A 24,474-nucleotide genomic window follows, 5' to 3' on the forward strand; every position below is an offset into this window, starting at 1 on the left:
CAAAAATGTTCAAAGTAGTATTTTTTTAAAGAGCAAAACAACCGAAACAAAAATTAAAAAGCAAAACAAATAAGAAAAAAACCTCAACTATACATAAGAGGTTAGTTAAGTAACTTATAGATTTGTCATACAGTGGAATATTATACAATAGTGAATTTGAATAAATGACAGTTGAATACAACATGGATGTCTTATAATTTTGACCGAATAAAAACAAATCAAAGACAACTATTTGTAGCTTCATACCATTTCATAGAAGTTCATAAAAGAAGTTCATAAAAACTAGCAAAACAAAACTGTATACATATATTCATACATATTTATATATGTATACACCATGTATATTTGTTACATTCATATACATATATTGAACTGTACCATAAACATTATTTTCCCTCTATAAATATATCATTCTTTCTTTCTCTGTATATATATATGTGTGTGTGTACATAGACTCTTTGTCACTCTGTATCTCTCCATATAAAGATAAAGAATATATATAAATATATCAATCATATTTTATGATCCTATGATTATGTTCATTTTCATTTTTTGCTAAACCTAGATATGAATGTATATATATGTACGTGTACATGTGTGCGATTAATATTACACGATAAAATTTTAAAAATGAGGCATCAATTCTCATCAATACACATATCCAATAAATATTTGAATAAATAGTCAACTTCCCTTATTATTAAAAACCTACTTGAAAATCAGTGATATAGTCATTATCTACCTAATTGACTAGAATGTGGAAAAATGTACACATTTTTTGGTAGTGTATGTGATGACAAGCATCTGTCTGTTTAGGGATTTATGAATGCGTTAAAATTTTTTAAACAGTGTTTGAATATTTTAGACATAAAATATATATCTCAGGCTAAAGGAAATAACAGTGGATGCAGTAGCTGATTAAATTAATGTAGCTACTGCACAATTTCTACCTTAAAAGAGCTCTGGGAAGGAACATGAACTGTGTGCTCTGCTAGTCCTGAAGAATAGATTTTATGATAAGCACTTAATTATCAGCACATCTGAAAAAGCTAAGTACACAGTGCATTAGTACAGAGTTTCTAAAAGGGTGAGTACCAAGATGGTTACATCTAGATTTGTGTATTTTATGTGTCATGTTCTTTTAAACAATACCTAATAAATCAGTTGCCTGTAAAACCTTGAAATGGACATCATGGTTCAAGTTGAAAATTCCCATTGTGAGACAGAAAGTTACCCAAGGTGTTATAGTCCATCAAGAAAATAACCCACAATTGCACTACCTTCATTTGGATACATTATTTATTAGAAATTTCAGATTTAATGGTCCTGAAGACTTTGTATAGGACAGTTATCGAGTCATGGAATAAGATAAATTTTAGCCATGATTTACATTTCATATTATATAATTTATTTCTCTTTTCTTGTTTACTTTCTATTTCATGGGAAGATTTATTTTTCTGTTTTGAATGTTTGGTAGGGATATCTTCTTTTTGAAAGTGAATCATAAATTGAGATTTTTCAGCTATGACATTAGTTGTGTTTTCTTCTACCACGTGAAGGTGAAATCACCCCATGCCCTTCTAAAAGAACCCAGTTATTCCAAATAAGTAAATACTCATCAGATTATTTCAGTATAAAAATACAAGATGAGTGGATTGAATGGAATCTTATTCATTCAGAATTTCAGTTTTCCTTAGATTATATTTTGTAGACTACTCCTTTGCACTTGACTAAGGCTGAATATTAAATTTTCAGCTTTTAAAAGTTGATTATAGGTTACCCACCTATACATCTGTAATTCCTTTTCTGTTTTTGTCCCTCAAATACTCTCTTCAGATGCTTTTCATTCCAACATTCAACAGTGGCAGTGACCTCAAGTGCCACACCTGTAGACTCTTATGACACAAAAAATGACTAATTAGTTGTCACATATACTGAACTATATTTAAATTAAATCACTTCATTTACTCTTCCTTTGTGACAATTTATCTGTAGGTATTTGTTTCCATAATTACCAAAAAATACCGTTGCAGTCTTAATTGATTAGTATTTATAATTTATTCATTTACTTTGATGTCCATTTAGTCATTGAAGAAGAAAAACTATGGTTAAAACTATTGAAAGTGAAATACAGTTATTCGGGGAAGGAGAGCTTTTTAAGTTATGGCATAAATCTCTGGAAGTTGACATTAAAAGGAAAAAAACAAAGCATTGTTTAGAGAGGACTCCACAAATACCGTGAGCTGTTTGTTATGAAAATCAAAATACAGAAATATTATCAGAGTAGAGCAAACGACTAGCACCTTTTAGCTGATTTTTTTTCTAGAATCTAGAAAACCTCAGTTCTTTATGAATTATGAAAATAATTTTTAATCTCTACTAATGAATAAAATGATACTGCTAGGATAAAAGGTTGAAATATGAATGGATCTGAAATAAATGCTTTTTTATAGCACATGAAATTTCTGTCAAGTAGAATAAGGAATAAAACATCTTTTCTCAAAGAAATTTTAAGTCACTTGAATTAAGTACAAGTTGGTTTTTTTATGCAGCTTGATGTAGTTTTTTCTGGAGGCAAAAGATGATTATCTGTTTTATCAAAGTTGATTGTGTTCATTGTCTAAAGTTTTGCACTGGAAAAATTGAGATTTTATGTAAGTATGTCCCAAACATTGTATGGGACATACTTACACTAAAATATTATTTGTTTATTATCTGAAATTCACATTTAACTGGGCATCCTGTATTTTATCTGGCACTCATAATGGTAGGGAGATCTACAGACTGACATCTTTTTTCCTCAGGTAGCATGAAGAGGATGTTTGCTATCCAGTTGGCAGCAGAGTATAGAATTTAAATTAATGCAAATATATTTGCAGTGTCTTTTAAATTAGTTGAGCTTCATGTAGCTAGAAGTTCTAGGAGTTTTTAAATAATGAAGAGTTTATTCAGAGAACCATTCAAAATATACCATCTGCAAAATATCTATGTACTTCTTAATATTTCTCTGCTGCTTTATGACTTTACATATTAAGTCTAGCCTTACCAGAGCTGTGGTGGTTCATTCCTTTGGTTATTAAGTGGATATTTACTGACTATCTGGATGTTCTGAGTGGAGCTGGAAGGGATATATAGAGATGTGTGGGCTTTGATCTTGATTTTAAGGCAATTACAATATAACTGTAAAGTAAGACATACATGATTATTTGGTGAATGAGAGCTTTTTAAATGATGAAATAAATCTTTTTATGCCATCAGTTAAATCAAAGGCCATTCATTTTAATAAAATGCAATGTGAAAAAAATCCTCTGGATGACAGAGTTTCAGAGTAGCTCAGAGGATGGTAGGTTTACTCTTGGGTTTGAGTCATTTGGGAAGTCTTTATGGATGAAAAGGTAGTTAAGGTGGGTCTTGAAAAATGAAGAGAAAACTCCCTGAACCTTTTGAGGTTTTCATATTAATGTTGATAAAATGAAATGTATTCAGTAGGTTAGAGCAGAGTCCAAACTAACGTAGTTTCTCAATGACTAAACTTTTATTCTTCAGTAATGTTTCTTATACTAGGCATTAAAATAATCTTTTTATTTTGGGGGGACATGGCATTAAGTTGAAGGGCTTTTCAGTTATTGTTGAGAGTGACACAAGTCAGAAATATACCCAAATCTTTCAGGAACTAATTCCTGAACAAGCTAGTAGTATTGCATCAACTACCAAACAGCATACATGCAAGAATAGCTATGGACACGAGCTAGAATACTGCATCATGCACTCCGTATTATTTTATGAATTGACTTGTCTGTGCTTCATGTTCTTATTGTATGAAGTAGGGATGGAAATAGGTACTATGTGTGATTGTTGTAGAATAATATATATAAATGGCCTAGAACTAAAGAATACTGAAAGATGATCCCCAAACAGTGAAATAAAGAAGATGAATGACTATTTGCGGATTATGCTTGACAATGTCATGTTTATAGTTTTAGCTTATGAAGCTGTTAGGGTTGACTTTCAGAGGTGGGAGTATGTGCCTTAAGAGGGAAGATGATGTTGCTCATCATAAAGAATTCATTTGGGAATGTTCTGTCAAGTACTGAGTATATATACTGAGAGTTCATTCCAATCTAACACTCATCGACGTATTTCTGACCATGGCTTCGTGCCTTTTGCTATTTAAGGTGTGGTCTGGGAACCAACAGCATCAGCATCATCTGGGATTTTGTAAGAAATAGAGACTATTGGGTACCACCCCAGATTTCCAGAATCAGAATCTGAGTTTTAACAAGATTCCCAGATGATTCTTCTGCATGTTAGGGTTTAAGAAGCACCGCTCTAGATGTTAGCATAGGTGATTGAAAAGTTCATGTTGCTCCCAGCTTTTGAAAGTACAGTGATGTTGTCTTTTTAATATATTTCCTATCATTTATTTGATGACTATTATATGGAGAAAGAAGTCCTTCAGTTCTCCAGAGTATTATGCAGCAAATTGCCTTTTCTGCTTCACCTCAGGGCGTTCAGTGGCCTGAAAGATGGAGCAGTTTAGCAGTTTACTGCTTAATTGTCAAGCTTTACTCTCTTTTCATGAATAGGAGTCACCCTCAGAATCTTATGATTCTGAATAACAAAGATAGTAAGGGCATTACCTGTGTTTTATTAGAGCCACAGGTGGTAGAGGATGTCTTGAGTGTGTTCATTCAGTTGTTTTGAACCAGGATATATCTACTAATGTAGTTTGTGACTGGTCCCTGCATGGGTGTCCCCTGAAGACCTTACTAAAAATTCAGATTCTCAAGTTATGTCCAGGAGATTCAGATCTTCAATAGGGCAACTGAGAGGCCCTGGAATCTGTATTGCTAAGAAACTCCTTCAGTTGCAGCACTGCTTGCAGCCCGTTTTGCAAACCGTTGCTGTAGTCAGTCTCACTTCTGTCAGTTAGAAGACCTTTCCCTTCCCCTCATTTTTCAATTTTTATCCCTCATTTTTCATTGTCAGTATTGTCAGTAATTTTATTTATTTTTGTATAAAGTTAAAAATTCAGGCAACCGAGGATAGAAAAATAGAACATCAGTCTGGAAGGTAGAAGCCCTGTATTCTTGACTTGATGTAGACTAAATGGACAAGGCACTTTCTTCATTTTACTTATCTATAAAATGGGCTTTATACCTCAGTGGAATGTGAGATCACATACGTGTGAGTGCTTTGAAGTCTTCAAAAGAAAACGTGTGTGCGTTGAGCTTGTTATTGCCAGCTCGTTTTAATATCCTTCCTGTTAGTATGTGTTTTTCTTTTCAATGTAAAACCCGGTTCTCACTGAAAACTTACCTCTGCAGTTTCTGTCTCCTTTCTGCTTTACACCCAGCCTCACCGTCCTCTGCATTTGGACAGTCCTCCAGCACCTGTATCACGGAAGGTTTTGCCTTGATCAGTCAGAATAAGAGCTCCTTTGTGGGCAGATCTGAACAGCTCTTGCCGAGACCTGTAAGGAGTCAGAGAGTTGTCCGTTGGGACAGGAACTTGAAACTAGAAAACCTAGAAGCCCCCAGACACCTTGTGTCAAAAGTGATACGTTGTGATGAATTCATTGCCTAGACAGGACACACCCAGAACCCCTTGTATATTTAGGAGGACATGTCAGTCACATACCAGTTAAAGGTTGGAGGTATTCGTCTTTTTATGGTGAAGGAATAGGTTGGCTCAAGGACATTTCTAGATTGCAGAGTAAGTAGATATTGAAGGCACATAATCTTAATTACTGAGATATATTACTAGATATATTATGGTTCTAAACCACCCTCCTGAATACACTTACAAAGCATCGCTACCTCTGAAGACTTCAGGAAAACACAGGTAATGCCCTTTCTGTCTTTGTTATTCAGAATTTTAAGATTATGGCTCTGACTACTATTATTGAAAAAAGAGTAAGGCTTGACAATTAACTGCTAAACTGCTCCATCTTTCAGGCCATTGAACACCACTAGGTGAAGCAGAAAAGGCAAAAAATATATTCTACCTGGTAATGTCTTAAAACAAAGGATCTGCTAGGAAATAAACATGGTTTTAAGAAAGATGTCTGTCATGGTTAAGGTACCTGGGGGAGTGGAAAAGAATGATACCAAAATGCCAGGTGGTAAGTTTTAGCTCCTTTGAATAGAGTGCAGAAGGCAGATTCACACAGAAGGGGGGCTTTATTTAATTTTAGGATTTAAATTGGTTAACTCATACTACATGCACTATTGTTTTTATTTTGCAGGTGAGGAAATTGAGGCAGGTTCAGTAGATTATCCAAAGTCACATATATAGTAAAATACAGAGCCAAGCTTGAAACTTAGGCATTCTGGTTCTAGAGTCTTACTTTTAAGTGAACTAAATTGCTTCTCCAATAAAACTGTGAGTCTTCTGTTTTCAAAGAATTTTGTCATGTGGTACTCTAGAGTCTTGCACTTCTTCTCTTTTTTTTTTTTACGGTATGCGGGCCTCCCACTGCTGTGGCCTCTCCCGTCGCGGAGCACAGGCTCCGGACACGCGTGCTCAGTGGCCGTGGCTCACGGGCCCAGCCGCTCCACGGCATGTGGGATCTTCCCGGACCGGGGCACGAACCCATGTCCCCTGCATCGGCAGGCGGATTCTCAACCACTGCGCCACCAGGGAAGCCCCATTTTAATATTTTTATGGTCAATTCATCATCAAATTATTTTTCATTTATTGTATTTCCTTTTATCTTTCCTACTTCGTGAAGAAAAATAGGACAAAAGATTGAAAACAACCTCCTGTAAAAAGTAGAAGTTAAATATCCATATTTGTTCGACCAAATGTAAGCTGTTAATCACAAGAAGATAATCATGTACCAAATTAAGTACTCTCAACAAATATTGGCTGAGATTTTGTTACATGTCTTAATACCTTTGAATTTTGCTTCCATAAAATAAGAACGTTCTTTTGGATTTTCAGCCATCAGGTCTCGGAATGAAGTCCTCCAGTAGAGAAACCCTTACACTCCCAAAGTGATTAAAGCACACATTTAACTATGCTACTCCTCTGCCTATAACCTTGCAGTTGCTTCCCTTTCCCTTTGAAGATACCTACCTCCTTGCCGTGGTCCACAAAGCTCTAGGTGACCCTCCGGCTTGTTGATTATTATGCTTCCTCTTATTTATTCCTCTCAAGCATCAGTGGCCTCTTTCAGTATCTCAGGCTTGCTAGAATGTACTGCCCTTTCCCCTCCCTCCTCCTCCAACAAGGATAGCTCCTTTCCATCCTTTGCTTTGATAAATCGCCCTCAGAAAGGCCTTCCTGAGGACCTTAAGCAGCCCTTCCACCCCCTTACCATCCCATCCATTCCATTCTTAGCACATATTACTCTTTGTCCTTACATGTTTATTTAGAGACTAATGTGAAGCTTGTCATTCCTGACTAGACTCTAAACACCAGGTGAACAAGGACTATGTGCCTTGTATTCAACAATGTGTACCCAGTGCCTGGCAAAGTAATATTGTGATGATTATCTACAGATTACATATAGGGGTACCTACTTTGCAGTAGCTTTTTTTTTTTTTTTTTTGCGGTACACGGGCCTCTCACCGTTGTGGCCTCTCCTGTTGTGGAGCACAGGCTCCGGACGCGCAGGCTCAGCGGCCATGGCTCACGGGCCCAGCCGCTCCGTGGCATGTGGGATCTTCCCGGACCGGGGCACGAACCCGTGTCCCCTGCATCGGCAGGCGGACTCTCAACCACTGCGCCACCAGGGAAGCCCCTGCAGTAGATTTAAGTAACAGCTCTCAAAACTTATTTTGTTATTTTAAGTTGTAACTCCTAACACATTATATCGTGGAGTAGCAAGTGTTTCACATGGTTATTTAATTAGAAAGCCATACAAGGTTTTTACAGTTAAAGAATGTATGCCTTATTCCCAGTTATTTGTGTACCTTTCCAGTATGCCTTTTAGGATACAGTGCCTCTGTTCTTCTTTGTTAATCAAACATTTTTCTTAATTTAACAGTTACCGTTCTGTCTTTAACAGCAGGAGATGCTATGAAATCCAACAATAAGGTCTCCTTGTCTTATGCCTTATAAAAAGAAAACACACACATAAACATACATTCACACACACTCTTTTAATGACTACATCTGTACAGCACCTATCATGCTGCTTGGTACCCAACAGACAGTCAACTTGTTGAATGTTCATGAGTCCTTACAGATAGAAAAAATTTGTCTTAAAAAACTTGAGCTTCTGGTATATTTTATTTACTAGATTATGTAGCTCAGTCAACCACATTTCATTGATTAAATGGATTTAAATTTTATGATAGAAAAGAACATTGTAATCAGTTTGGTAGAATTTATTTTAATATATGTAAAAGCTGTATAGAGCACTAGCAATGTATATATATTTATAGTGAAAAATATCCCAGTTTAGTTTAAATAAGTGGAAACAGAAAAGTCCACTGATGAAATCAGGTGTAAAAATTTATGAATATCTATTAAATAATATAGAATTGATGATTATCCGGTCCCAGTAAAATGAACAGAGCAGGTCCTTCAATAATAAAGCAAATCAACCAGTTTTAAATGTGACTCGTCTGGAGTGTGTGTGCATAAGTGTGTCTGTGTGTGCAGATACCTGTTATTGCTAATATACAAACGGGAATATTGCATTCCTTACCTAGAACGGAAGATGCCAGTTTCTGGGTATTGAGAATATTGTATTGCATTCTACCTGTTACATTACAGGAGATAAAATTCAGGTGCTTGAAGAGTGTTTTTTTAAAGCCCTTCTGAATGCTAGATTTCGAGTAATGGTTTTCTTCTTCTGCAGGAGAGCACACAGCTGCTACAAATGCCGTCAATGCAGTTTTACAGCTGCCGAGACTCAGTCACTACTGGAGCACTTCAACACTGTTCACTGCCAGGAACAGGACAGCACTACAGCCAACGGCGAAGAGGACGGGCATGCCGTATCCACCATCAAGGAGGAGCCCAAGATTGACCTCAAGGTCTACAGTCTGCTCAATCCAGACTCTAAAATGGGAGAGCCGGTTGCTGAGAGTGTGGTGAAGAGGGAGAAGCTAGAAGAGAAGGACGGGCTGAAAGAAAAAGCTTGGGCTGAGAGTTCAAGTGATGACCTTCGCAGTGTGACTTGGAGAGGGGCGGACATCCTACGGGGCAGTCCATCCTATACCCAAGCAAGCCTGGGGCTTCTGACCCCTGTGTCCGGCCCCCAAGAGCAGACAAAGACTTTAAGGGATAGCCCCAACGTAGAGGCTGCCCACCTGGCGCGCCCTATTTATGGCTTGGCTGTGGAGACCAAGGGCTTCCTGCAGGGGGTGCCTGCAGGCGGAGAGAAGGCTGGCGCCCTCACCCAGCAGTATCCTGCATCCGGAGAAAACAAGTCCAAGGATGAATCCCAGTCCCTGTTACGGGTAGGAAGGTTTAATTTTTTTAAATAATTCCTATATCTTGAAGGGAAAATGGGGAGAACGTACATTCTCTAGAGTTAGTATCATGACTTACCAAGTGTAACTAAATGATGTGTATCTGTCTGGGGATGTATACTTAATAAGGCCAAAGTGGTAGAAAGCAGCTCACGTGTGTTTGTGTGGACTCTACATACACTTGATCGAGTGGGTGGAAGTCACTTGTTTGTCACCACTCTCAGCTCCGATTGAATGTTTGTTAATCATTCCTGGTGATTATGCAAAACCATGAGGCCGCTTTTGGAGAAGGGAGGCTCGGAATCCCAGAAGGATGCACATTTGTTACATTAAAATGATGAAATGACTTTTTAATTTTAAGATGGTGTGACACAGTCTATGGTTAATAAGGAAATGAGCAGAGATTTAAATCGCTAAGAATGCAAAGCCCTCAGTGAGACGTTAATACGGAAATGTAGTGTTTTTAAAACTCACAGCGTAATTATGTACAAATGACAATGCTTGTTGTTTTGTTGCCAAGAGGAGGGGAAAAATGAGATAGACTTAAGTGTGAATGGTGTGAAGAGCATCCGAAGAAGAGAACCATGAATTTTACATTATCGGGCTCCTGTAGGGAGAAAGACACAGTCCTGCGTGAAAAAGAAACTAAACAAAAGCTCTGTAAGATAAGATCCTTGCTCACTCTCTTCATGCTGTGTAGACTGTGAATTGTTAAGAAATATTTTAGGTTTTGAAAATTCAGTTGAGTGATGCTTGCTTTTTGCCTAAGGCACTACCACTTCAACATCTCACCTTGACTTTGAGAAGTTTTGAGCTTTCCGGTTGATTTCAAAGCTTTGTTCCTTCATGGAAGGTAGGATCAGAATCCAGCTAACCTTTACAAAAGAGCTGGTTAGGAAATACAGTTCAGCCAGCCCAGTGCTTTGACCTGGAGGTTAGAGACCACCGAGTTCTCTCTGGATGTATTCTGGGGAGAAAAATTACTCTTGCCAATGTCGGCTTGGCTACTCCGCTCTCATTTCATGTAGATTCTCTGAGGCTTATCTGTGCTTCTCTGGCTTTCTCTAGTGGAGTTGAGAAATGCCCCTTGGAGGAGCACAGTTAATTATAAAAGTTGTTACCTTTCCCATCCGCAGTCATGCCCTGGAGCTAAGAGAAGGGCTTGAATGCAGAAGAGGAGATGCCTCCTTGTACACTGAGAAACAAAGAATCCTTCCTGCCCGGAAGGAGCAAGTTTATCATAAATAACTTTGGAAAGAAGAGAAATAGTTCCTGTGCTTTTCAAGTGAGTGTTCAATTTAGGGAGCTTCTTTCATATATTATGCATTTTTATCATTGTAAATGCTCATCATTTTCTTAGCATATGAGGACTCTTCTGGTCTCAAGTGGCTCTTATGGTTTCTGGTTATAAGGCAGGAATGACGTGTCCTAGGATTTTTAAATTTCATGTTGCATCTTGAGAGCGTGGTGGAATTGATTTCCTTACATCTGTATCACTAGAACTCCCCACTCTTTTTTTTTTTTTTCCATTTAAAACTGTTTTCATCCATGACATCTTCATCTGATACCAAGTTGTGTGACTCTTTTAGACTGTTTCTGGAATGTTACCTTTTCTGCCACCGTTTGTAAACACTAAGCATTTGGAACGAGCAGTAATTTATGAAGCAGTGCAATTTAAAACCTGAGCAGGATAGTTCTATTCTTTAAGCAGCCTGAGGATGATAATTCTTTTCTAAAAAAATTGTTTTTCTCAATTCCTCCGCTTCCTTAATTCCCTGACTTCAACTTTCTGTTGCATCATTTCAACTGTCTTTTCAGTTCCTCCACATCAGTTGCTGAAGTAGGAAATCTTCAGCAAGAGGCTACTTAACTGTGTTCTACAGTGAATATCAGATTCCTAACTGTAGGATTTGTGATACTTAAAGACCATCATCTACTAAAGTTTGAGAGCTGACAAAAAAGTCTCTCTCTCTATATGTGTGTGTGTATATATATATATATATATATATATATACACACACACACACACACACACATATATATATATATATATATATATATATATATATATATATATATAAATGACGTATTTTAAAGTGGCCTGGGTCTTTCTTCTGTGATTTTAGTAAAATTTGATCTTTAAAATTTATATTTTCATTGCATTTGAATAGTGCTTTTGGAAGTCACCCATTTTATTGGACATTTGCAATGAGGAGGTATAGCTGATTTGATTTATTGTGAAATACTGGGTCGGCCAAAATGTTCATTTGGTTAGTGAATATGCTGTTCAGTAAAGTTCTAGATGAAATGAAAAAATGTGGCTTTTATTTTTACTTAAAATCTAATGAACTTTTTGGCCGACCCAATATTTAGTATATTAACTGAATTTAAAAGTTTTAATTTACACATGTCTTGCTGATCAGCTTTTTAAGATACTTCAGAGAATTAAGAGCCCATTCTGATTGTGAATTTGACAAGAATTCTGTTTTGGTGAATCCTGATTGTGAATTTGACAAGAAATCTACTTTGGTGGTAGAAATGGGTATTGCTAAGTTATCATGGCAAACATACTTCTCATTCCTTCCTCTGCCATCAGTCAGGGGAAACCCAAAAGAATATTGCCATCATATTTACTAAGGCAAAACCAAAGTACTTTAATTTTGTAATTTTAGAGGTCTAGTTAGTAACAAAGGTGTCCTGTAAAAATTTATAAGTACACAAGTGAAATATGCACATACAATTTCCATGTTTTAAATGAAAAAACAGGGGTCTGTGTAAGTATATATCTACAGAATGTAATATCCATGTTTGAGTTTAAATAGTAGAATGGAACTTGAAATTAACTTGCTGTTTGGTATGTTTATTTTGAAATAGTAAGCAATTTAAGAAATGGAAAATAGGTTTTAAAAGCGATTTTTTAATTAGAGCATCCAATAAAGCATTAATAGGACAAATGTAAATATATTTATACATGTAGTTTCTAATACTAGAAGTAAAAACTTGACTATCATCTTTGACTACTGGGCAGAGTGATATTCAAGAATTAGGTGTGGAAAATGTGTCCAACAGAAAATGTTAATTTAAAATAGTTTAACACTATGTTGCTAAATAATGGAAACATTTTAAAGAGTATGCTGAATGGAGTTAGGGTCATGTCACAAAGCACATCATTAAAATATCACTTTCAGAATATTAGTCTTTCTTTTACATGTTTCTAACTGGTTGTAGTTATGAAATTCTGCTGCACTCAAAGTGAGGAAGGAAATATAAGAATCACAGAGAAGAGCTCAAGTTTCAAAATATTCATTAGTTTTCTTCACTTCTTTCTTTTCTTTTCTTTTTTTTTCTCCCTTAGGTCAGTGTTTGGCTTTTAGTTTTATATTCAGTGGCAGCTCATTTATGTGTATTTTCATTTGGTGAATACCTTTAGACTTCCCTTGTTACTAGTATGGAATTGATCTTGTTATAAAAAATTCTAAATCTTGTATGTGACCTGTGTTGATCATTGTGCTTTGAGTATGGCAGGGAGCACATTAACATAAGCTTCATCTTGTAAATTGCTTTATGAAAATCAGTGTTTTGTGTGCACTAACAGTATTTCTATAAAATCATGTTTTTTCTTTTTATGAGTAGAAAGAAATATTAGCCCCTTTAGATGCTTTGCTAGAAATAGTCCAAGTTTATATGTAAAGTTTAATTATTCCTCTTTTAAAACTTCTAAAATAGATCTTATAAAACATGAATAAGCTCCCGAAAATGTTTTGAAAACGCAGCATTTAAATTTGGCTCCAGGAAGAGGTTAATGTCTTTAATACTGTCTTGCTAAAAGTAAAAGTTAATTGGTTTTTTATATTCAAATAGATGTTCCTTTCTCATTTTAAACTAAACAGTGTAGTATAGTCAGAACTCAGTGTAGTCGGGTGCTCTTTTCTGATCAGCTTCTTGTATAATTTTTATTTTAACAAAGGTATTTATTTTTTTAATTATTTGGTAGCTTCTTATGCAGATGTAACTGTGTTCGTTTTATTATTTCCTGTTGAGGAATTCTAGTTTCATTCTTGTAATTAACGTTTTAGATTGGATTTTATAACACAGAAAGCTATGTCTTTTAACTGATAACCATATTAAAAGGAAGCAAACACCTGTTATTAAATTTCACAAAGACTTTGCCAATATCACATGCATTTTTTTCGTTTTTTAGTGAAACTCAGAAGTATAATTGTTTAGTTGGCAAATCTATACTTATGTAATAAACTTCTGCATGTCATGTCAGGACAGAACGTCACAGTCAGATAACTCGTAGGCTCTAATTCTTCCACCAGTTCAGATGCCCTAGTTATCAGTCCACTTTCCACATGCACCTAGGGGAAAAATAAATCTCTTTGTGATTGATTTCAGTGTAAATTTATTTGCGGATTTGTCCCGTTTAACATGTACTTTTTGCACTGCTTGGTTTTGGCAGAGATGTCTGGCCATGGGCTGTGGAGTTGAGTTTCAGGTTCTTGGAGTTGAGATCCAAGTTGAGCCATTGGCTCAGAGAAAGGGCCTCCCAGGATCCCGTTCATTTGTCTGCTAGAGGGGATCATGATGCCAGCCATCCTCCCAGGAGTGCTGCGCAGCTTAGTTAATTAATGTTTGTCGGGCCATTTGAGATCGTCAGATGCAGGGTTCTAGATAAGGGCAAAGTAGTATGATTATTTGTTCGTTTTGTAAATGTGATACCAAGACAGTACAAAGCAGATGTTATTTCCCCCTTTCTTCAGCGGCGTTAAATTTATAGTTTAAAGATTGTTGATACCGGACAGTCTATTGAGATGCAAAAATGTTCTTTTGGGGACAGTCCACTGGCAGTCAAAGAGACGTTTAAACAAGCGACAGTGTTGAATGCCTTTACAACCATTGACAGAAGACCGCAGGAACTTTTTTTTAACTAAAGATGATCTCAGGTGAAAAGTCTGATATTTATTGTTTTGCTTCATGTTTAATGAAAATAAAAGCAGCTATCATCTAGGTACTGTTGTCTAAACATAGTGTTTACATACATAACCATTTTCCTGACCCCATTTGAATTTTTTTATATTTGCATATATTGAATACCAAAGAGAAAAGTCTATACCAGGAAAAATAGGAAGCATACACCTCCCTAATCATTAGCTATGAAATAGTTTTTAGGCCTTGTTTGTAAAATTTCTCTTTAGGTAGCCGCTGCTATTTATTTTGCCTAAGAATAAAATGTTAAAAACCATTTACTGTATCCAGAGATTAACAATCCTTGTATATCTCTGTGCTTCTGCCCTAGATAGATGCATTTCTGTTGTCACCTATTAGAAAAGGGTATGGTTTAAATTCAAATATATAATAAATTTATTTTAAAAATAACAATTATTCATCCTCTTAGTTATGTTTAATAGTGAACATGACCATTTTAATTTTTATTAAATAAAATCTAAGTAGCTTTTTTTTTCCTTTATTGGTTATTCATCTTTTATATTGGCATACCATATCTGACAATAGATCACTAGTAAAATCAATTTGATACATATATGTTTGACTAATGGGATTTTCTGTTATTCTGATTTCTTTCTTTTAAGTCAACTCCCCTGGCTAAAGTATTTTTTAAAAGCACATTTGTTTTTTTTTTTTTGTAACCTAGGCTTTTTGTGAAGTCTGGCATAGTTCTGCTGGCCCAGGTTTCTAAGGCAGGGGAAGCAGATGTATCTTTTAGTGAATTGGGCTGTAAGTTTGTAGTCCCTGTGAAATGGTATCCTTCAGCACGGTATCTGTTAATTATTTCCTGTATAACTATCTTTTGCTTGGCTTCCTTTTTTTCACGGACGGCATGAGTCAGAAGATAACAGGGCCCAAGAAGGACCCTATTGTTGAGTGTTCTTAGATGTTGGAAGTGAAGAGTATACAGAAGGTGGCCCAAGTTTCAGGAGCACAGATGCAGAATGATTCCAAAGTGTGTCAGCCATGAGCCGCGCAGCCTCGATGTGAATCTAGTATTTTTCTGGCCAAGTCCAGTCTGATGGGTGGATTTAACAGAAGGGTTCATTACCTAAAATCCAGGAAAAATTTTTACCTTGGATTTCTGTGTTTGGTATTTGCTCCCACCAAAAAAGTGAATATTGTTTCCATTGTCATATTCTTTTACTCTCCCTTCCCTTTGACTCTGTCAGTGAACTTTCATTAAGTGTTTATAGACAAGGACATTGATTACTAAGATGGTCTACCAATAAACTCAAGGACGCTTGGCAGGTAGGATACTGCCGCGTGTGGTTGTGCTACTAGTTCAAGGAGATGCAGATAGTTTCAGTGAGGCTCCAAGAACCCTATTTCCTTCATTTTGGCGAAGTAACATTCTCATTTATAGATGTTTATAATTAACTATAATTTACAAGTAAAACAGAATCGGGGTTATGACGTCATTTTGGAAAAAAACCACGATACTTTATCTTACGGCATATTTTTTATGTTGTTATCAGTGATTAGGGGTAAGGCAAAGGAATCTTACTTTCGTTTTGTTTTTGTAAGTACAGGACATTTGTGATGTGATCAATTGAGTGGTATCATCTCTCATGTTAGGATGATCAAATAGCTCTCGCACATAATTTTACATGTTAACTTGCCTTTTTAAAAAGAGTTTCTCAATTTCTAAGATTTAATTTGGGCATATTAATTATGAAAGCGATGAACCATTTCATGCCCTGGAAATTTACCTATCTGCAACATCATGATTAATCAGAAAAAACTAAGGATATACAGAGATATTTCTAAAAGACAGAATACACTATAATATTTAAATGAGAAAATCCGACTGATAATAAATGGTGTCCCATGTCCAAGTCACTGTCATCGAAGTGGGTCATTTTTAAGATACAAAATAAATTCACTCATAAATAATGCTTAGAGAATAATATCCTAGAAATACGTAATTAAGGAGAGTTGTTAAACTAAATTGACTTATTTAATGATGAATGCAGATAATCAAGGAAAAAGCAAATGATAATCTTTAAGAGCTATTTCTTATGTATATGAAATATGACAGATATCCAATACCCAGATAGTGGGATGATATGCTTCCCTTATACTATGTGTGCAGCACAGTTTGTTTTCTAGAGGAATTTATTTCCAAGTACGACCTATGTTCTTATGCAGAGTTGAGTCATGTTTCTTAAGGGAAAGCAGTCAACTCAGACAGGCTTACCTTTTTTAGGGGAGAACTCTCTTTCCTTGTTTTCCTTTTGCCTTCATGGATGATGTTTTTACTACCCTTCACCATTTCTCAACCCAGTTTTTGCCTTCATTGGATGTGTGTTGGATGTGGTGGGGTAATAGTGTGGGCTTTGAGGGAATATAAGAGAGAACTTGATTTTTCTCTTTAAAATATGGAATTTAATGATCTTTAGTTTTAATTGTCGCTGAAATATTTACATTGATTCCATTAGAAAGTGTTTTTCTTTCATAGGATTTTCAGAATGTCAGATAGAATAGTCTTTATTATTTCTTAATAACGTGTTAAAAAGACAGGGGAAAGAATACTTTCTCAATTAACATTGAGTTTGTGATTGCTATAGGCTAAAAATACAGACTCTCAAGCCATTATTTTTATTTATTTATTTATTTTTGGCTGTGTTGGGTCTCCGTTGCTGCGCATAGGTTTTCTCTAGTTGCAGCGAGCGGGGGCTACTCTTTGTTGCGGTGCGCGGGCTTCTCATTGCGGTGGCTTCTTCTGTTGCGGAGCATGGGCTCTAGGTGCACGGCTTCAGTAGTTGTGGCACGCGGGCTCTAGAGTGCAAGCTCAGTACTTGTGGTGCACGGGCTTATTTGCACCGTGACATGTGGGATCTTCCCGGGCTAGGGCTTGAAACCGTGTCCCCTGCATTGGCAGGCGGATTCTTAACCACTGTGCCACCAGGGAAGCCCTCTCAGGCCATTCTCACCCCGTTAATGACACTTATGAAAACATGCCCTGATGTCATTTATATGCACAAGTTAGGTCAGATTTATATATGGGAATCTAAACATTTACAAATATTACATTTGAGAGAGCTATTTGCTTTACTTAAAAATAATCATTTGCTTTAAAAAAAAAAACCCCAGAACCTCAGCATGGGACTTTTAAAATTTCTTCCCTGATACTTTGAAAAATGAAAATGTTTTTATTTACTTATAACTTTTTAGAAGCTTATCTGTCTTGCAAAGCATGCTACAGTTGAAGCAGTGTTGGTCATATTTTAGAAGATACACGTTTGGCTAATCTAATTCTTCTTAATCTCAGGAATTTTCAACCTAAACTTTTCTTGATAATTCAGGAAAATCCATCACTTCGCCTGAATCATATAACTGATTCAAAGAAATTTGGAGGTTTTTAAAATGTAGACTGTCGCGATGGGCAGTCTATGGTCTACAAATGAACTATCCACTTAATATGCCTCTCAAAACTTTATGCTATGATAATGTATCTCACGTAGGATTTTTTAAAAAATCAAATCAAAATTTATAGCTTACCTCAAATTCACATATGATTTAAATATTTTTCAAGACTCCAAAATATATCTGAATTATTCTTTAGTAGTGTGCCCAGCCCTTTGAGGTTACAGCTGGGTTTAGAGGTGGGTGTGTTCCACCTTTAATGGAGTGTCTCTGGTTGTGATTCAGGCTTGACAGGATTGTATTTTCCAGTAAAATTATATTTTAAGTTTTCTTTTTACTCTTCCCTTGTGATGTAGTGGAAAGAGTACTGGATTGGAGGAAAAGGCTTTGTGTTCTCGACTCACTTTGTGACTAACTGGCCGTGTGACCACCCTGGATGAGTCACTCAGTCCTTATGTCCTGTTTCCTTCTTTGGAAAATTATAGAGATAGAAGCATACAATTGCTCAGATCTCTTTAAAATTGCAAACTCTGGGGCCAAGCGAATTTTCTATAAAACCTTAAACATTTAGGTCTGTGAATTGATACCCGAGGCCACTTTAAGACAAATATCTTCTATTGTGGACTTAGTGATGCTAATGTCCAAAGAGATATCATGTATTTGATGTCCAAGTTCCTAAGTTAGATTTCCCTCTAATGGCTAAGAACCCATAAATTATAAACAACTGTCACAATACAGTCTAAAATCTTCAACAGGGACTTATCTTATACAAGAAAGCTCATTCTTTGAAAATACCTTTTTTTCAGAGAATCATGCTATTAAGGGGCCACTTACGAATGCCGATAAAGGGAAGTCTACACAATGAGAAATAAAATAATTCTGGTGAGAATATGACATGTTTAAAGTCTATTTCTTCAGTTTCTTGGCATTGAGCGATGTTGCCTGTTTTTTTCACAGTCAGATGTTCAAATCAGAATTTTGGATGCAGAAACTAATTTTAGTAGGTGGGGTGCAAATTTCTTATGAGTCCATGAATAGACTCTAATCCCAGCTGTTTCATTACAATTATAAAAATAAAATTGGCTGTGAATCATTCAAACTCTATTTAATGGATGTGAATAATTCAGTTTCGCCCCACTGAAATCTTAAAACTATAAACCTATCTTAGATTCTTTGTGTTCCTTCAGAGTTAATATCTCATTATTCATATGTGAATTATTAGAAGTATTGGTGGTCATGATGGAAATGACCATATTTCCACTCAGTTCCTGTGGGTTTCAGGAGAGGAGGTGGCCTCTAGGGTGGCGTTGGTGATGAAAACAAGAAAGAAATTAGGAAGAGTCTATGAAAAGAGAAAAGGATATCGAATTAGTGTTTGTTGGCATTTTCTTACCCGTGGAAGAGTCTATGAAAAGAGAAAAGGATATCGAATTAGTATTTGTTGGCATTTTCTTTCCCATTAAAATACATATGTTCATTACATACATTTTAGAAAATATAAATAAGCAAAAAAGAAGAAAATGACTACTCAACACTTTAATCTATCCCTTTCTGGAGACACACACACACGAAGACATGCACATACAAACATAGACTTATGTGTTTATTATTAAATAGCCTTCAATTTCACTTTATAATAAATTGTAAACATTTTCTCATATTAGTGTTTATTCTGCTATATCACATTTATTGACTTCATAATATTTCATTATGTATTGTACTAGTTGTACCAGAAAAGATGATTATTGATTCCTTGTTGTCAGACATTGAAGTTACTTCCAATTTTTGCTGTGGTAAATAGTGCTGCATTGAATATCCTTGTAGCTAAATAATTCTATCTTGCTTGCAATCTTAAATTGTTAGAACTGGCTTCCCTATAATCAGGTTCCTCCATGGGGTGACACAGTAGTGGAGTTTATTGTCAAGTATGGGTCACTTTACCAGGCTATGTGTATGTATACTCTTGGGAAATGGTAAAACGTTTTATTGGTGACAATTGCCTCACAGTGGTAGCTAAGAAATAGAACCCCCAACATTTTCTTTAAACATTATTATGGGGGAAAACTTAGTATGAAGGTTTGAATAAGGTACATTTCTGAAGCACCAACATAGATTCAGTGAAGTATCTATTTCACTTTTATAATCGAAGCATTCCTTAGTCACCTTGACGTTCAAAGAGTATTTAAATAGTGTAATGTACTGAAATGAGTCTTACAAGGTAAATATATATATTATATGTATATATATGTATATATATATTTAATATTTATGTATATATGTATTTAATATATAAAGGGATTTCACTGTCTCCAAAAAGATTCTTAAAGTTAATATGTTTTGGTGATCACATAAAGTTGGCGCCAGCAGCTATTTAGTGAAGTACTTGGTACACACACAAGCTCTGTTTTAAACTATTTGAATTTATTTTAATTTTCTCAAGGTCATTCACATAGTTTAAGGTAAGGTAAGAATGAAACTCAGGTGTTAAAGGGAAGTGTAGAAAACCATTCTAAATCCCATTTTCATTTTCTTTTTCAAGCATCTCACTGCTATATGCAAAGTCCTTTCAAAGACTAGAAACTATTTGTATTTATAGTTCGTGAAATTTTAACAATATACCCATTTGTTTGGGGGATTTGAATGCATAATTGGTTGTATCTAAATTTAAATACATTAATACTCATCTGGGTTCAGGATTTACTTTCAAAGAACCAGCATGTGTTAAACCAAACTAACCTAGACTCAGACTTGAAAGAAATAGAAATTCAAAGCAAAAGATAGCTTTGTAGAATCATTCCCTGATGTACTGGTCTCTAACTTTTCTTGCCCTATAAATAATAATTTAGCACCTACTTTGTTTCAGGAACCATGAAAGATCCTATAAAGAGTATGGATATAAGTAAATCAGGGTTCTTGCCCTCAAGTAATATACAATCATGTATAAGTGATAAGCTAAGTATACAGACAACGATAATAAAAGTGAGACTTCCATAAAAGGGACAAGGAGAGGAGAGCAGTGGTCTTTGGGTGTTTAAAGAGGAACAGATCACATTCAGTTGAGTGATTGAAAACAGTTGTCATACGTAGAGTTTTCTGAGATGATTTTTGAAAAAAAGACTAAGCTTTCAGCAACTGAATATGACTGCATGGAAGGCAAGCTCTGTAGAGAGAACAGTGTGAGTTTAGCTGAGGGCATTTTTAAGATATAGATGATGGAAAAGCTTGATCAAAAGGTATGTGCAGTATAGTTTGCATAGCTAAGACGTGACATATAAGTTAGGAGAGTTTCCTTAAATGCTTATTTGAAATTTTTTATTTCAGAAGGAAATAGGGAACCATCACAGGATTTAGATCAAAGATATCTTGATCAAACCTTTAACAAGGTTAATATCTATCCCATTTTACATAGGATGGCTTGGAAGAAGGTGGATAGGTGGGCAGAATTGGGATAAAGGAGATTAGTTAGTAGGTTAATCCCTTATCCTATGACTGATAACAAAGGCTACACTAGGATAGTGAAAATGAGAGATTATTTTTATAGATATGCTAGATGTAGAATATTCAAGAGTTAGCCAAGTTGACATGTGTGGGTGACCAAGAGGAGGGAGGTTATGATGAATGAGGCTTTAAGTTTGGATGACTAGACAAGGAGACCAATAATAGCTAACATTTGATAATCACCAACTATGGGCCAGGCTCTCCTTTCAATTTGTAATAACTCATTTAATCTTCCAGGTAACCCCATGCCATAGAGGATATCTTTAATTCCATTTTACAGAGGAAATAGAGCCTCAGAAATATTAAGTCACTTGCCCAAAGTCACCCAGCTAGTAAGTGACTGGGTCATGCTAGACCATGTCCATATAGGCTGACTTCAAAGTCCACACTTTTCTAAATTGCTTTTTGATGAATGGTAGTGCCATTAGCAGAACTCTAGCCTGAGCTTTTTTGTGAGTGTTAAATAAGGTAGTCTTAACACCTACAAAGTTTGCAGGGCATTCAGATGAAAATATCTAATGGATAGCAAGAAATGGCATTTCTCATAGGGAACAGAGGAGTTGGAATGACTTCTAAATGAACCGACATTTCTTTAATAGTTGAGTTTATATTGAAAACCTAGTTTGTACAGAATATTCTAGGAGTGTTATCAACATGGACAAGCTATGGTCACCAATTCTTTAAACCATTTGTAAACCAGTCTGGCAGATAATGTTCAGAAACATGATTATGGTATAAGGAAAGGGGTGCCAAGTGCCATGGAGTGGAACAAATAAGCTGTAGTATTTAATTTAATTTAATATTTTAACATTTTTTATTGAAGTATAGTTGATTTACAATGTTGTGTTAGTTTCAGGTATACAGCAAGTGATTAATGTATATATATATTCTTTTTCAGATTCTTTTCCCTTATAGGTTTCTATAAAATATTGATTAAAGTTCCCTGTGCTATACAGTAGGTCCTTGTTGGTTATCTATTTTATATGTTACATATATATATATATAGTAGTGTGCATATGTTAATCCCAAATTTAATTTTTTTAAGAGGAGGAAATTATCTATTCTTAATTGAGCCATCAAGAAAGGCCTCCTGGAAGAGGTTGCTTATTGGTTGGTTCAAAAAGGATTGGGGTTTGCATAGGTGGTGATTGATGGGGCAGGGGATTCTTGGGGTGTAAGAACGAAATAAACCAACAAAAAAGAACTTTGGTGTTTGGAGAACTTGAGGAACAATCAAAGTACAAAAGTCTAAAGATAATCCAAGTCAAAGGTGAGCTATGTAACTGCAGCTTAAAAAAATAGCATAGTAGATGAGTCCTGCTCTAGAGTGACAGTTACTGTTTTGACATTTATGAGATTAAATTTAAGATCCTCTGTGTATGGAAAACTCTTTTGTTAATTGATAGGATTCAGAAATTTGCAGAAACATGCATACCTCAAGATCTTATTATTTGCACCATAAACCCAAAGGAAAGAATAAGCTTTAGAACAGAGTTGGGTTATTTAAATCAAAGTCTGAAGAAAGAATTTAATAAAATCTTTAATTAGTGTAAATAAGCATCAGAAAGTTACTTTATATATATATATATATATATATATATATACTTTATATATGCACATATATGTTACTCTTTTATTCAAATATAAATTAAAAATAATTCTACATAGCACCATACCATACATAGTTTCAAAAGAAATATAAATGAAAAAAAATTCTTGAAAACCTGTGTAAAGTGTATGCCATACATACTATACTCATTTGATTGATTCATTATATATAAGAACTGTTGTATTTTGGTTTTATATATTGGTGTTCTGATTTATTCACTAATCATTTCTCTTAGCTTTGATTCCTTGGCTCATTTTCATGTCCTACTTAATGTCTTATTTAGTCATTGAGAAGAAAGAGAAATCCTTGCCTGTGATACGTCACCTGTTGTTTAATGGCTAAAAGTGTTACATATCTTAATACTGTATTACATTGAGTCATTTTAAAAGCATTGCTTTCCCTTTTGTTTAAAATTCCTACAGTCCCTGGGATATTGGTAGGGGGTTAATGGAAGTCTTGATTAAAATCTCCCAAGCTTCAAGGCTTTCAGTTCTTTAAACAATTTGGATCTGAGAGATAGGCTTATGTCTTTTTAGTAGTCTATTTACTGATTTAATGTTAAGAGAAAATCATAAGTTTATTCTTTAGTTTTTTGGTAAGAAGTATAAATTAAAATGCCTTTAAAAAAAAAATCAACCACAGCCCATTGTGTGATGATCACAGAATTTATGGCAGTTCTTTCAAAAACTCTCTGTAGACACACCATCATCATTTAAAAGTAAACGAGCTGTTGGGGCTTCCCTGGTGGCGCAGTGGTTGAGAGTCCGCCTGCCCATGCAGGGGACACGGGTTCGTGCCCCGGTCTGGGAAGATCCCACATGCCGCAGAGCGGCTAGGCCCATGAGCCATGGCCGCTGAGCCTGCGAGTCCGGAGCCTGTGCTCCGCAACGGGAGAGGCCACAACTGTGAGAGGCCTGCGTACCGCAAAAAGAAAAAAAAAAAAAAGTAAACAAGCTGTCTTTGGTGTACTGATTTTCCGTTATTAAAGATAAGCCTTTTTAAGTTTTATATCTAGAGTGTTTCTAAGAGATTCTTTCTGCACTTGCAGGACCATGAACTCTAATCATGACTTAATCAATCTCACTTGCTTCATAATAGCTAACCAAACCACAGGTGGATAAAGGCTCTGAGATAGGTAAAAGTCATAATGCACTTGAAGTTTACACTTAGACCCACAAGCTTAGATTCATTAATTATCCATTTTTGTGACCAGCCCAAACCGCTCCTACCTTTCTATGACTAGACAGTGACTGCACAATATTCAGGTTCAGTCAGATGTCTTAACTGTTCTAGATTTAGCGAATCAGATGAGTTTTAAACATGGCTTTGAGTTGGGATTCACGTGGAATTGAGTTGGCACCTCTGTAGTTTCCAGTCCTTATGATTTTAATGTATGAATTTCATTGCAGTGTTGAGATTTTTGTGATATTCTCTGGACCTGAAATTGAGATGCACTGAAGTACGTGTGTGCGTGCGCGCGCGTCTGAGGTTTTTCCACCGAAAGCAAGGGGTATTTGGACAAGTTTGGAACACAATAGAGCAAAGATATTTCAGAAACAGCAA

At 35.7% G+C, this 24,474-nt stretch overlaps 1 protein-coding gene across 19 annotated transcripts in view; it reads left to right on the forward strand.

Moving 5' to 3' along the window:
* Nucleotides 1-24,474, forward strand: part of TRPS1 (transcriptional repressor GATA binding 1) — a 1,050,606-nt gene that overhangs the window by 866,771 nt on the left and 159,361 nt on the right. For all 19 annotated transcript variants that reach the window (XM_079901878.1, XM_079901880.1, XM_079901893.1 and 16 more), the window contains one exon: nt 8,813-9,416. In XM_079901878.1, the coding sequence (XP_079758004.1) occupies nt 8,813-9,416 (604 nt within the window). The remainder of the gene's footprint in view (nt 1-8,812; nt 9,417-24,474) is intronic.

This window comes from Stenella coeruleoalba (assembly GCF_951394435.1).
Source record: "Stenella coeruleoalba genome assembly, chromosome: 17".
NCBI lineage: Eukaryota > Metazoa > Chordata > Mammalia > Artiodactyla > Delphinidae > Stenella > Stenella coeruleoalba.